The 14,790-nt window shown below is 32.9% G+C and overlaps 1 protein-coding gene across 3 annotated transcripts in view; it reads left to right on the top strand.

Annotated features, from left to right (window-relative positions):
- LOC140439994 (leucine zipper putative tumor suppressor 2 homolog) overlaps positions 1-14,254 on the top strand; it is a 430,708-nt gene extending 416,454 nt beyond the window's left edge. For all 3 annotated transcript variants that reach the window (XM_072530217.1, XM_072530218.1, XM_072530219.1), the window contains 3 exons: positions 2,336-2,509; positions 4,971-5,277; positions 9,313-14,254. In XM_072530217.1, the coding sequence (XP_072386318.1) occupies positions 2,336-2,509; positions 4,971-5,277; positions 9,313-9,963 (1,132 nt within the window). In that variant the 3' untranslated portion in view covers positions 9,964-14,254. The remainder of the gene's footprint in view (positions 1-2,335; positions 2,510-4,970; positions 5,278-9,312) is intronic.
- The last annotated feature ends 536 nt before the right edge of the window (positions 14,255-14,790 follow it).

Genomic DNA, 14,790 nt, shown 5'->3' with positions numbered 1-14,790 from the left:
TTGAGAGTTATACCATGTATTTGCAAAAATACATTCTTGCATACTTTTTTTAAATTACTATTAATTTTTAAATTGCATGGCCTACAACTAACCTTCTTGGTTTCAGAGTTTGCAGACATGTGTCTTAAGCATATTTTTGTCGACAGAATAAAAATGTGCCCCCTGATATTTGCTATTTTCTAGTTCTTCGTTGCGTATATTTGCTAAACATTCCAAAGAACATTTGTATGTTAGACTGGCTGGTTTTACTTTTTGTTCTACTTGCTTACCAGAATACTATTCATACGCTTTACTCTTCACTCTAGCTTTTCGAATAACATTCTGCTTGTAGCTATCTTCATTCACAATATTTTCTTTTTTGGACATGGTTGCTCCATTTTCTGATTCTGTGTCTGACATATCACAACTCAAACTAAAACTCTACTAAAGAAATAACTTCAAACACTAACAGCACAGATGAGAAATGCACTTTGTCACCATTGAAGTTAAAATGAAACAAACAACTAACTTGATGTTACTTGAGAAAACCAAGATGTAAATAAAGCAGAAGACTATTTAACAAGAGTTTTACAAACAACGGTATGGGAACCAACACCAAAGAGCCAAAAAAAATGTGAAAGAAAATCATAATATCCCTATATGAGAGCACGTGTAGCAGAAAAACATAAAAAACATTACATAAAGAAAAAAACTACTCTTTCCAGTTTTATGTTTCGAACCTGGCACATGAAGACCACTCTATATGGAAAGCTACAAAAAATTAAAAGACCGACAATAACAAATTCACCTTTGAGAACAACAAATATGACTTAGGCCCACACAAACGCAGAAAAAACAACAGTATTCGCAAAGCACATTGCAACGGTATTCTCAGCACCAGATACTAGTAATGATAAGGATGATAATATAAAAATGTTTCTCGAAACTCCATGTCAACTATCTCTTAGTTGTAGCGTACCTCAGGGTAGTGTTCTGGGCCCATTTCGGTATCTGATATTTACAGCAGATGTTCCAACCTGCAATGATACCTTCTTAGCTACTTTTGCCGATGACACGGGAATCTTGGCAGTGGATATCGACCCTAATGTAGCATCACATAAAGTACAAAATCATTTAGACCAATTACAAAAAGATCAAGCGATGAAAGATCAATGTTAATGCCAGCAAATCAGTACAAATTACTTTTACAATAAGAAAATCTACATGTCCACAAGTTTCTATTAACAATACACCCATTCCCATAAAACCAGTTGTCAAATACTTGGGATTGCATCTGGATGAAAAACTTATATGGAAAATGCACATTATAACTAAACGAAAACAACTAGATCTTCAACAAAAAAATATGAACCGGCTATTTAACAAAAGGTCTCAGTTATCTCTTGAAAATAATAAACTGCTTCTGTACAAAGCTATACTCATACCAGTTTGGGCATATGGAATAGAACTATAAGGCTGTAGTAAACCTTCAAATACGAAGATACTGCAAACATTCCAATTCCAGAGAGGATGTTTCTTAACATCCAGAGTTTTACTTTGATATTCTTTTAAACAACAGTCTTTTCCAACCAGTAATAATTGCTTTTCTCAAATTAAAGAAAGAGTACCTTCTGTTAACTTTTTCCAAACCACCTTTTTCCCAATTTAGATGTTTTTTCATCGATAATGTTTTCTTGTTTTATATAACCATGTTGACCTTTACTTTTCCGAAACAGTTTTCATATAGTATACAGTTTTCTTATGGTATATACGTACATATGGAACCCCCATATTTACCAAAATCAACCTTAGTCTTCCTTCTTCTTCTTGTAGTGCCTATCCGTTTCGGATGTTGGTGACCATCATGACAATCTGTATTTTGCATACTGCTGCTCTGAAAAGATCGGATACGGACATCCTTCACCTTTCTGGTACTCGCTTTCCTTCTACTTTTTCTTGTAAAATTAGTTGCAGTAATCCATATCTTTCGCTGTTCCTCATGATGTGACCGAGGTATTTGATTTTGGCTGTTTTTGTTGTGGTTAATAGATCTTTTTCTTTTTGTATTCGTCTATCTCTAACGTAAGTGTTCCTTACTTCACGCAATCGAACGCCTTTTCGTAATCGACAAAGCATAAATAGGTTTCAACATTAATTTAATATGAATTTTTTATTATTTGTCGAATATCTAAAATTTGCTCTCTTGTTGCTTTGTTAGGCATAAATCCTGTTTGGTCATCAGATATCTGAAATACCACATCATAGTTCATTAATAAAATTACAATTTTTATTGATTTTAAGCCTATAAAATATATATTTGAGGTTGTTTTATACCTTTTATGTATACATCTTTTAGAAACAAACTTTCCTACCGCCTAATATCAGCCTCAAACCATAGCAGTATGTTGGATCTCACCCCATCACCTTCTGATTCGGGAATTTCGGAACTGGAGGCAGCCCTTAGAGATCGAGATTCCGAACTGGCGTATTTACGGCAAACAATGGAACACAACGAACAAGTCATTTTCAGGTAAGATTAAATTTTGAAAATATTATCTGTTCAATTTTTTAATAAAATCTACAGTTTTGAATTTTTATCCGGTACGACCATTATTGATATGTCTAAATTTCTGAAAACATGATATTTTTCTGAACAATCTTAACATAATAATCTTAGTTCAATTTATGTACTTGATGACACAAATAAGGTGGTTTTGTTAAAAGAAATTTTAAAGAAAGAAAAGAAAAGTCATTTTACTATTTCTCAGAATTTATGGCACCTTTAAAACTATAAAAAATGTTCTCTTCCTTATGGATTTCCGCTTGGTTCTCCTCTACCACCAAATCTCGTAACTTTTCTTTTCTTTTGTGATTCTTTTCTGTGACTATTTTAAAATATTAAATGTTATGTGTGTGCTTATTTATTATTTTTATGTTATGTGGTTGCCTGTTGCCAATTGTAAAGTTATTTGAACAGGAAAATTATATAATATAATCTACATGTGATGACATTTCGACTACTTTATAATTTATAATTTAGTATTTAATTTTTCCAATGCCATCCAAGAACATCTAATTATCCACACTTTTCCACAGCTTTCTTCCACTTCTATTATATTTACATCTTTAATGGGACAACAATGTAAACTATACATTCTACATATGGTTGAAATATATCTTTTTGCTTAAAATTCTGTGTTTTAAGACCACTTAATGGTTCCCTATTAATGTGCTGTACAAAGTTCCCTTTCTCTAGCATTCGTTTTGAAACTATTTTGTGCAGTTATTTCATAATAAATTTAGTTTATACAAGAAAAAAACTTCAGTTTTCCCATGTATGCTGTGTAGTATAGCTAAGTCCATACCATGTTTTCTTGTTTAGATAGCTGAATGGCCTGCTTCTTCGTTGCTCTTGATATTAGGGTAACTAAGTACTCAGAACAACATTATATAAATTAGAATTCAAAAACTTTTCTCAAAGACTTGATTTTGTACATGACATATGTTCGCACAAAGGCCACTACACAGTAGGCGAATTTGTTTTTATCTAAAAACATCAAAGAATATGTCGCGTTTATATTGTTCTCTGAGTTTTAATTAGAAACACCTACTATTTTCCATTGAGTGAGGTTCGTTAGAAAATTACAAACACAGGTTGTTTATTTTATGGATGTCAAATGCAGAAATGGATGCAGCGCTAGCGGCAATGGGGAGGCAAATTTGATTTAGTTAGTAACAGTGTTTTATTGTGTACTATGTGTCAATGTGTACCACTCTCCCCTACATTAAAAATAAACAATCTTATACAGCTATGTATTAAAATCGAGAGAGTTCTGGAAAATATTTAAAGAATCCAGAAGTAGTTAATTCGTCTCAATCCGGTTTACAACCCCACATCGGACGTTCTAAAGCTTTATATCTCTTTGATGTTTTTAAAACAGTAATAGGAGCACGATTTGTCAGTCTCTGCGTTTGAATTGGTAAACAACACAGCGTTATGATGTTATTTTGGCATCCCGTGTCCTTATCAGACGCTAGGGCTGAATACAAAATTAAGCACGAGAGACCAACAAACGCTCCTGTTCCCCACTCTAGTAGTAGCTTACAAAGGTGCCATCTATTTTGATGGCCAAGAACGAAAACAATGTATTAATATTGTTTTCTCTCCTTTGCGCTATACGAAATGTGTAACTGTGTAACAGACTACACAAAAACACCTGATTCACTTCTCCAAAAACTCAGCTACTTATTTATGACACAAGGACCTCCTTTTGTCAACTTGATGCCGTAAAACTACTTTCACATATACTTCACAAAATGCCCACGGTAGATACAAGGACCTCTTTTAATCTACTTGTTATCTCCTTCTGCAAAACTATTCACTTCTTTTCACAATGCCGGTATCCAAACTCACGAACCACACCCTATCTTCTAACAAACGACTGTTTCCTTCGATGGCCAAATTACAACTGCCTCTCCCCGTCTCCTAATCAGGCTAACCTCATTACCATTCAAAAACGACTATCCAATCAAAAGCTCAAATCTTGTTTACTACTGTTAATGTTTGTTCTAAAAATTCTGTGTATCATTTGGGAAGACCAAATTACTGTTTCAGAGAAAGAATAAATAAAAATTGATTTTTCTATCCTCAGTCTGTTAATACACAATCTATACCTGTTTCCAAAGATTAGTATATGGTCATTTAATACACAAACAATGACAAGATTAACTTATAGGTAAAATGTCGTCTAATTCTACACAAAGGGGTTTTTTGATAATTTTGTTGGAAACGGAAAAGGTCGTTTGCCAAACAAATTTCTATTCTTGTCTACACTAAATCTTATCTTAAATTACTATATACATTTTGTTTATAATGATATCTTAAAATTTTATTTCGATGGATCTTTTTATTTATTTTTCTTTGGTTGGGAAAGAAGAAGTATGACAATATATTATGTTGTTCTATATTTTAATGTTCTTTTATGTTTTAGAGTATACCAGGAGAAGGAGAAAGTCTGGGAAAGAGAACTGAAAAGACTGAAAACTGCCCAAGAAAATAGACTCAGGGCCAGCTCCCAAAAAGTACTTAAATTAGAACAAATGTTAATGATGCAAACGTATCAAATGCAACAAGAGAAGAAGAGGTTGTGTTCTGATATTCAGAGATCTAATATGCAATGTGACAGATTGCGTCAAGAAGTCACCGTTTTAAAAGGAAGATTAGAAGAAACTGAATGGGGATTGTGCCAGAAAACTGGCGAAATTTCTTTATTAAAAAGTCAACTCAAAGATCTTCAAGTAAGTATTATAGCTTAACTTATATTTACAGAAGAATAACGGGTTTAATTAATCGTGATTCCTTCTTTCCCATTTTTAGCTGATTTTATTGGGGCGGCCAGACGAATAATGTTTTTTTTTTGTCTCCACTTTATAATCTGTTCTTAGCATTGGCACAATAAGTAAAAAATTTTTGGCGAATATTGATAAGGACATGTGGGAGTTTTTTGGCTTTGGTTTGGAATATTTAGGCACGTAATAGCATATAATCATTAGTATTCATTCATAGAGAATTTTATAGGCAAGACACTTTTCACACTCAGGGGTCATCAGAGCATGTAGGAACTTTCTTCAGCGAGAAAATATCTTTAATATTAGTTTACTATATTACTATTAAACATATTATTATTATTTAACTAAGTCTATTACTTAAGGCTGTTGGTTTAAATCGTTTTAAGCGACACACTTCACCTGTGGTTTCGTGTAGCTCCCGCACTAGCATATTACCATGATCAATGGCTTTACATTTGTGTTTATCGCAAAGTTCTATTCCGTATGTCCATACCGACTCTTAAGATTGATTTGTGTATTAGAAGTTTATTTTCTATTTTTAATCTGGATTTCCTGCCTGGCAGGTGGAGATGATGAAATTGAACCGAAAATGGTAAAATACATGAGAAAATAAGGAATAAACTGGCTATGGAAAATATATAAAGAGACGTGGGAAAAACAAACAATCCTTAAAGATTGTCAGAACAACATCATTGTGCCAATATACAAAAAAGGAGAACATGTAAACTGCGACAATTATGGAGCAATATGTCTATCATTGGTATGCTTTAAAATAGACACGAAAATAATATAGAAGAGACTAAGACAAGAAGTAGAAATGGAACTGAGGGAAGAACAAGCGGCATTTAGATTAGGATGACAAACAAATAACATCATTGGGAACCTAATAGAAAGAAGCATAGACACGGGGGAGGGGGAACTAGTATTAGCAATTATAGACTTAAGAGCAGTATTTGAAATGATAGAAAGATAAATTATAGGTAAATGCTTGAGGAAAATAAATGTACTAAGTACATTAATAAAAATTATAGAAAGTACTTACAAAGAGGTAAAAGAAAGAGTACAAATAACAGGGGAAAGATTGGAAGAATTTAATTGGAAGAGAGGGTTTAAACAAGGAGATAGTATCAGCTCTTTGCTATTTCTAATAGTAATAAATGAATTGATAAGAAATACTAGAATAAGAACTAATCAACTACAGACAATAATGGGATACCACTAATTACAACCGGTAACAATAGAGTCCTTAATGTATGCGGACGACATAGTATTAATGGGAGATTCCGAGAATAAAATGCAGAAACTAATGGATATATGGGTAGAACAAATAAAAAAATTTAAAATGGAAATTAACGAGGAAAACAGTAAGATAACGATAATCAGCGGCAAAGAAGATAATGAAATAAAGATAAAACGTAAAAACTCTATTGGAAAAAATAGTTACAACTTACGAATACCTGGGCAGTATAATTACTAACGACGGAAAAGTAGACTGGGAAGTAACAAATAGAGCAAAGAAATCAAACAAGTTATACTATGCGTCAGCCTCAATACTGGGAAAAAGAAAACTTACACGAGAGACAAGAATAAAAATGTATAACACAATAGTGATACCAACTGTGCTCTATGCAAGTGAAAACTGGACAGTTTTGGAAAACCATAAGAGCAGGATAAATGTAATGGAGATGAGACACCTAAGAAGGATAGTTGGAAAGACGAAATGGGATAGATTAAGCAATGAGACTATTAGGAAAATGGCCAACAAAGAACCAATAATAAATAAAATAGCAAAGAGATAAATGAACTGGTATGGGCATCTGATGAGGATGCCACTCAGTAAAATAAAAAAGAGACAGGCCAAGAAAAAAATGGAAGATACAGCAAGTAGTTGAGGCGGAAAAAGTTAAACAAAAATTACTCGCAGAATTGAAAATAATGGCAGGAAATAGAAAAGAATGGAAGAGATAAGTGAATGGAAATTAAAATAGCTAGCCCAAATTCGACACCCTGATAGGGTAAAAGGAAGGGGAGAAATAAAGGAAGAAAGTTTGTTGGAGCGATGCGATGAGCAGGTACCCCTTTTTGATTGTGAAGATTACGTGTTTGGATTTGGCTGCATTTGCTTTCATTTCCCTTTTATTTAGCCAAAGTTCGATATTTTTGAGACAATTTTGTAGGTTTTTTATCGTAGCAGTCTCTGCATTTTGATGTGATGCTAATATTACATATGTTGCATACATTATGCCGTATGCATAATGTCCAAGAACACTACGTTGGTGTACACCTGATTCAACTGGGTACAAGTCAGTGCATTCCTCTTAATATCTAACTAGGAAGTATCTGTTTTCTAGGGTGGATTGAAGTCTTTATTACAACAAGTTCTCAAGTATTTTGAATAGAATTGGCAAAAGACTGATTGGTCTATATAATGTATATTCTTCAGGTTTGTTCCCTGACTTTGGCACCATTATGACTTTCGTTACTTTTCATTATTGCGGAAAATAACTTAGTCTTAGAACAGCATTAAATGCAGAATTAAACTCTTGCCCTTATTGGTTAGCTTTTGTAAGACTTCTCCCATTATAAGGTTGTCGTCAGATTTTTTAAGGTCGTTTTTTTCCATGATGGTAGATTTCAATTTTCTATGTGTAAATTTCTCTATTATCAGCTACATTTGAATCGGCTCGTCCAAGACCCTTCCTATATCTTGAGTTTCTGTAGGGCTTGATACAAAATTGTGTGTTCGAAATACTTTTGCTAAATGTTCACCAAATGCTTTGGCATTATATGCATTATTTTTGCCCATTGATGTTTCTGATTGGTGGTATTTAATTTATAGGATTTTTTACATATCTTGTGTAATATGTATAATAGTACAATACAATACTCATACAATTTTGTATGTTTTAATCGGTAACAACATTTTTGTACACTATTTGTAAATTTCCTTGGAACATTCTCCACCTCGACTGGTGTTTTTTATGATACCTGTTGGTTTGTTACCGCGTTAATTCTTTCCTGAAATTCTTTCCATCTGGTGTTATAGTTGCACAGCCTAGGAGGTATAGGCTTTTGTTGTATGTTCGTCTACACAGTTAAGATAACTGGACTATAAGCAGATGGCACATCTAGACAAAAGATGCGAAATTCTAAATGAGATAAAAACTAGAAAGATGGAATACTTGGGGCACATTGTGAGAGGTGAAAAGTACGAACTTTTAAGAAATATCATGCAGGGCAAAATTAAGGGCAAAAGAAGTGTGGGAAGAAGAAAAATATCGTGGCTTCGTAATCTACGTGAATGGTTCGGGTGTAGTTCGATTGAACTTTTTAGGCGCGCTGCTAACAAAGTCGCAGTGGCCATGATGATTTCCAATCTCCGCTAGGAGTGGCACGAGAAGAAGAAGAAGACATCTAGGTTTGATTCAATTTTGAACAGCTTAGTGTTTATACCATTTGATATGTAAAAGTCTAGAAGGTCTGGCATTTTATTAGGGTCCGTCGACCAATACGTAGGTTTTTCGGTAGATGTAAATTTCATGTGGTTTCCTGTGATCGCTGTTAGTAACTCCCATCCTTTTTTTGTTGTTAGTCGCAAGCCCCAGATTGCATTTTGTTTTTTTTTTGCATTATAGTCACCGCCTGCTACAAATCTATTACCTAGTGTTTGGAAAAATGTTCATATTGTTCCTTCTTGTTATGAAATTCGGGTGGGCAGTAAACTGCTGATAAGTTAATTGTTCCTGTTTTATCTTCTCCTGCGATACTTGTGGGGCCTGTATGATCCTTTTGAGATCTCTGTAGTTAATACTGCTTAACATATTTTTACGATGACAGTAGTTCCACCATGAGCATTTAAACCGAATAAAGTAATTTGCAACTTTTTCAATATTTTCCCTTCTCTTCTAGATTTCTTGTTTTCTCATTTCTCTTTCTAGAATGTAATAGTATATTTGTTATAAATATATATTTTTTATTTTTCAGATTGATCAAACTAATAAAAACCAGGAGTTTATCCTATTCCGAACAGACCAACGTGATCTTCGACATCAACTGGAACAAAAAAATCAAGAACTAGAAAATTTACATTCAATAACAAATTCCAAAGATGAAGAAATAGAGGAGCTTAAAAGGCAAATAGAACAACTAAAAGTGTCACCATCACCAGTTTATGAAAAAAACATGAAAGTTAATTCAAATTATGAAGAAACAGAAAAATTAAAGGCGGAAATTAAAGAACTGAGAGAAGAACTCTCAGATATGAGTTTAAAAGATTATTCCCATGTGGAACCTGGAAGAAATAAAGCAAATTATATCAACGAGGATGGTTGTAACGATAACATTGAAATCAAGAAAATAAATATTGATGTAGAGGAAGAGAGCGTAAATGAAATAGAAAATCTTAAAGCAGAAATATCGGCTAAAACCAAGCAATTTGAAAATGAAAGAAGAATCTGGGTACAAGAAAAAGAAAAGGTTCTCAGATACCAACGACAGCTACAGATGAACTACGTTCAAATGTTTAGAAGAACCAGAGCGCTGGAAGCCGAAATTGAAAATTTAACTGTAGAACTAGAGATGGACAAAAGCGGACTGAAGAAAAAGTTAGAACTATCACAGACTATTGACTTATGATGAAATTGCTAAGGAAGTTACTTACTTTTTCTCGTGTAGATCTGACGCTACATTCTGAGTTAAAAGTCATGTAGCTTTCAAAATTTTTGGTTCATAAGAAAATTAGCAACTACTTTTAGTTTTATGATATGAAAACCAGTTTTATACAAATGTTAACGTATATTGTTTTAAATGTACAATTTTATCTACTAAGCCTTAAATCGAGCAGAAAACTAGGTGAAACACAGCGCCTTGTTTTTTACTGTAGATATTATATTAGTACGTGATCATCTGCCTTAAAGAATTTCTGTTATGACGTAAGAAAACCGGATATTCTGTAAGCAATGTTAAAAATAGAGACGATGTTAATTAACCCTTTCAATACGGCATTTGGATTTTATTACATCTTCTATTTTAAATATATAAGTTCTGGTCATATGGAGTTCAAAAACATAAATTCTGAATTTTAAATTTTTGCATAAACTAGTCTTTGAAAAAGTCCTGGGACATATTTATCCCAGTAGTAAAGAATAATGGGGTAAACAGTAATAAAGAAACGCTATGATGGAATGAATGAAAAAAGTTTATTTTTATGAACAATAAAACATTCTGTGTATAACATGAAGTATTTGGCACTACGACAAATTATTTTTGTTGTTTCTTCAATTTGAAGGTTTTTACAATGAACATATCTATTCCTCCCATCGTTTTCCATTGGAAGAGGATTACCAATATTAGTGCAATACTATACTCTCTTTGAAATGTGGCCTTATTTCCTTGTTCTTTTGTGCGATGATTTTGATCTACATCCACTAATTAGCGATTCTGCCAACTCGATAACAAAGTTGTTAAAGACTGTCGTTATTCAAAAAAACCTTTTTTCACGTCTGGACAACTAATTTATTTTAGACTGCTATCTTTCAGCTTTCGTTTTATTAATCTGGTTGTGCTATTATGATAGCTGCTCACGACTAGTGCATATTTGGTGTCTTTCCATCCACTAGCTGTTATACCCTCTTTGTATTCAGGCATTTCGCATTTATCTCTTTCTGAGCGGCCCCAAATTTTAATATACTTATTTTTCTGTTTAACGTGAATTTTTCAACACAAGACTATTTTATGGTATTTAGCAGTAAAGGAGATGTAAAGAAGCGGTCGAAATATAATACTACATTAGTGCTTGTTATTATTTCAATTAATTTTAGTATAACTCGCTGACCAAGTGTGTCATCTATTGGTTTCGTTTTTTTACCGCACCTGGTCTATAACTTTATCTCTCGGTTTCAAGGGGAGGTATAATTTTAGAGAAGAACTTCCCTTGAATTTAGTCATGAAAGGTACTGTCTTTTCTCGCGACTAGAAAAGTTTTCTTCAATCAGGAAAGAACTTCTATATAATACACTTCTAATGGATCATTTGGTTTATCGGGTTCATTGAAATATAACTTAGACATAAGTAGTAAAAAACCGAACCCTGGATATTGCTTCTTGTATGGCTGTATTGCCTAAAGACTTGAGGTTGGACCAGTAAAGGAGAATTGACAGCAAACAATTACAGGACATTATAGAGGCACATCCTAAAACAACTTTGAAGATTTCACCTGGAGATGTTTCTTGAATATTCCTTTTCTTTGGTTCTTCTAATATTTTCAAACGCAGATCTTTATAGTGATTTATTTGCATTTTAAAACATTTCGGAAATAGTAAGTAGAAGCAGCTAATTACAGAAGAATCTCTATTTATTTTATCTGTAAGCGTCGATTTTTCATGCGAGGGGATAACATACTTTGGGACGAAGTTGTTAACATTTTAACATATGTGGCTGCTGTCAATCATCAATTGAATGACTACCTTCTTCAGCTTCAATTTGATTATATACTTTCTCTTCAGCTAGTTCGCTCAGTTGTTCAACTTCAGGTTCATTAAATGAGAAGTCGTAACCGGTATCAGAGCATTTTATATTCTGAATCGGCGCTGTCATCACTGTCGTAAAAAGGATCTTGTGTCACCTCCAAATCAGATAAATCTTCGACTGTATCTTCCAATTCTTTTTGCGTGAGAGCGAGATTTATCCTGAAACGCAATAAATAATATTATTCAAGAAAACACCGCTGGGAGAAATATATTCTCCAAATCATTACTGCTGGGATGTATAAGTCCCAGAAGGCGTTTATTTCACACACATATAAAAAACTCCAAAAAAATACAATGACTTTGTTGCTTTCCGCACATACGATAACCTCTATATAACAATTTAGGCCATCAGAAAGGTAATAGAATGACTATCGTCAATCTAGAACTATTCCGCTGGGGGTTTTTATATTACCATAGAAAAATAAAAGCAAGAGGGCTATAAATAAACTATATTTAAAGCAAGTAAACAGAATAAACAAAATAACATAGATACACAAGATTATATATACCAATTAAAATACGCGTGACAAATGCTTTACCAAAAGTAAGTGAATGAATCACACAAACCACTTATCTAAAAACTAAATCAAGATATACCAGTAAACGGTACTTGATATAGCAGCAATGAAATGATAGCACCTGCTATCGCAAACGACTATTTTGTTTGGCAGATTGAAATCATCTCTCAGAAAAGGCAGTTGATTTAAGAGTTGTTTTTTACATTGAGGCAACGCGTGTGTGTATAATTACTCAAGCGATCTGCAAATTTAACTAAATGCACTAATTTTTCTATGCTTCATTGTTAATAACAATGTATGAATAAACACTCTTTTGTTTGCAACATTATATCAACAACCGTTTAACTGGTTTATAGTGTCTGTGTTTTTGTAAGCGAAATCTTGGCTAACTATACGGGAAGAATCAAATCGATGTTTATATACAGGTGCGAAACTACAAAAGACTTACCTTTTTCTGGTATAATCTACTACAGTAATCTCGTGGGCACAAATAATCCACAGAATAAAAGAAAGAAACTAATAAAAATATCGTCACCATACAAAGAACACGTGCGCAAACTACAATCAGCCAGTGTTTGATGTAGACTGAGACTGAAAATAATGACTTTCTATAAGTTATACCTAAGCGAAAACTGTACTCTACTGAGTTATTCCATCTCAATACATTTTAGAGCCGCGTTTATCTAGATATATGTGACCACACAGTATTGTGAGGGTTAAAACAAGTTCCGATATATATTATATCATACGAAGTCATATTAATCGTGTAGAATCAGTATTTGATACAGAATTTCTCTTGTCATATTTGTTTATTAGAAATTACTCATTGTGTAAAAATAGATCACAAACTAACTTTTCAACGATAGTACCAAATTAAATTTAGAAGCAATATATGCAATGTTTAAAAACCCGTGATTATGATTATACTTCTAAATATAACTCTTTTCTTATGTCCTGCCTTATAAAATTTCAGCATTTGTAAGAACAATTCTTAGATCTTCATTATTAATTTTGCTAAAAAGAAAGAAATCTTTTCCCCAGATTCCAACGCTAACTCTAGGAATCGTCGAATATTTATATCATATATTTCTATTTACCCTGCTATTGTTCATTCTGTTGTATCAGTTCCATTTTTCTCTTTTCAATCTATTCCCATCTACCTTTGGACATAGCTTTTACATAAGTTCTTCCTTTGATCTCTGCTATGTGCTTTCGTATCCAATGTTTACTTAACGTAGTTCGGATATTTAGCTATCCTTTCTGGGGCCCATATATCTATTTTTGTTTGCTGAGCCTCCAATGTGTAGCTGTATGAACCTATCTGTTATCAAATTGTGTTCTTTCCATGCGTGTAACTCAACACTATTTCATTTTGCTCACTTCTTCTATTACATCTGTGATTTTAGTCCTGTTTTAGAATTATTCGGTTCATTGCTCTCTGATATTCTAAGTCAGTATTCTATCTGGGCCAATATTACATACAGAAATATGTTTAAATATTTTTTGAGCAATTGATCACGTATTATTTTAAAATTCAAAAACGTCGCTATTTTATTATTGATAAATCTACTACTATAATGTTAAACAGTGTCCATATATTTATAAAGAGTCGTATCAGTGACATTAGATATAAGAAAAAAGTATTGTATTTTTGTAAAATATTCTTCTTAATAACCCAAGCATTTTCGGCTTAAACTCCATGAAGATGTTTTTATTTTTAATATTTAAACTTTGTATTTTTATGTGATTTCACTTTTATTATTTATTTTATGCTTTGTACATAGACTTTTATTAGCCATTTTATGTATACTTTTTTTACCATAAATATACTAAGTACTCGGTAGTATTGTTCTCTGTTTTGTATATAAAGTAAACAAAATAGAAATACATTTTTGTTTTATTTTATTATTAAGAAACCTAAAAATTATTATTGCGGGAAGAACTGAAAGCTAAAATAACCATACTACACAAAGGATGTTTACAAACTGGTATTAATAAAAAAAGAAAAGTAATTACCATCACACACAATTTATATCACCCAAAGAATTGTATCTATGTATATAATCGAATAGCGAAGGCGAATAGAAAGTCAGCTGAGTTTGAGCTGTAGGATACCAGCAAAGTCGCAGGTGACTGATAGTGGACAGACTTCAGATATGGTGGTTAGCTGCGAATATATTGAATAAGCAGTCCCCGACCAAGTAGCGGCGATAATTTTTTTCTTCTTTTTATAGAAACATGACTATCTGTTTTTTAATGTGCCCCTAGTAAATTGTTTTTCCATCGTTTTCGTGGTCTTCCTCTTCCTATTGGTGAACTGTCCTCGCCATCTTTACTACCCTGTTTGTTATCATTCGGCTTATATGATTGTTCCATTCTACTAGTCTATTTCCTACTCAGTCCATGATGTTCTCCAC

Source organism: Diabrotica undecimpunctata, chromosome 4, assembly GCF_040954645.1.
Source record: "Diabrotica undecimpunctata isolate CICGRU chromosome 4, icDiaUnde3, whole genome shotgun sequence".
Classification (NCBI taxonomy): Eukaryota; Metazoa; Arthropoda; class Insecta; order Coleoptera; family Chrysomelidae; genus Diabrotica; species Diabrotica undecimpunctata.
Note: the sequence above shows the minus strand (reverse complement) of the source record. Positions and strands in the feature narration are given on the sequence as shown.